This window comes from Eimeria mitis, genomic scaffold, assembly GCF_000499745.2.
Source record: "Eimeria mitis Houghton genomic scaffold, Emh_scaff2465, whole genome shotgun sequence".
NCBI classification, from domain to species: Eukaryota; Apicomplexa; class Conoidasida; order Eucoccidiorida; family Eimeriidae; genus Eimeria; species Eimeria mitis.
The window spans coordinates 6004-6426 of NW_013570803.1; the positions used below are offsets into that span (position 1 = coordinate 6004).

Consider the following 423-nt stretch of genomic DNA (forward strand, 5'->3'; position numbering starts at 1 on the left):
TCCCCACACTATCATTAGCAGCAGCAGCAGCAGCAGCAGCAACAGCAGCAGCAGCAGCAGCAGCAGCAGCGGCAGCGACAGCAGGCTGGAGGACGTGAAGGAGAGGGGCCCTCTTTTGTAGGCTTTCTATTTCTTATTTATTTCTTTGCAGTTTCGTCTGCTGCTGCTGTTGCTGCTGCTGCTGCTGCTGCTGCTGCTGCTGCTGCTGCGCGTACACCTCAGGATGTTATGGGGGGAACACCAAGGGCTGCTACATAGGAGGCATTCCTCCGCTGGTGAGGCAGCAGCAGCTGCTGCTGCACTTTCTAGAGCAGCAGCAATCACAGCAGCAGCAACAGCAGCAGCAGCAGCAACAGCAGCAGCAAATGCAGCAGCAGCTCGGTCGCCCCACAGTGGCGGCCCCCGAGGGAGGCCTCCTGTACA

General features: G+C 58.9%; 1 protein-coding gene across 1 annotated transcript in view; it reads left to right on the plus strand.

Moving 5' to 3' along the window:
- Nucleotides 1-423, plus strand: part of EMH_0054180 (uncharacterized protein) — a gene marked incomplete at both ends in the record, with an annotated part of 5128 nt that overhangs the window by 4358 nt on the left and 347 nt on the right. The window contains 2 exons of the mRNA XM_013497089.1: nucleotides 22-94; nucleotides 223-418. Coding sequence (XP_013352543.1) covers nucleotides 22-94; nucleotides 223-418 — 269 coding nt within the window. The remainder of the gene's footprint in view (nucleotides 1-21; nucleotides 95-222; nucleotides 419-423) is intronic.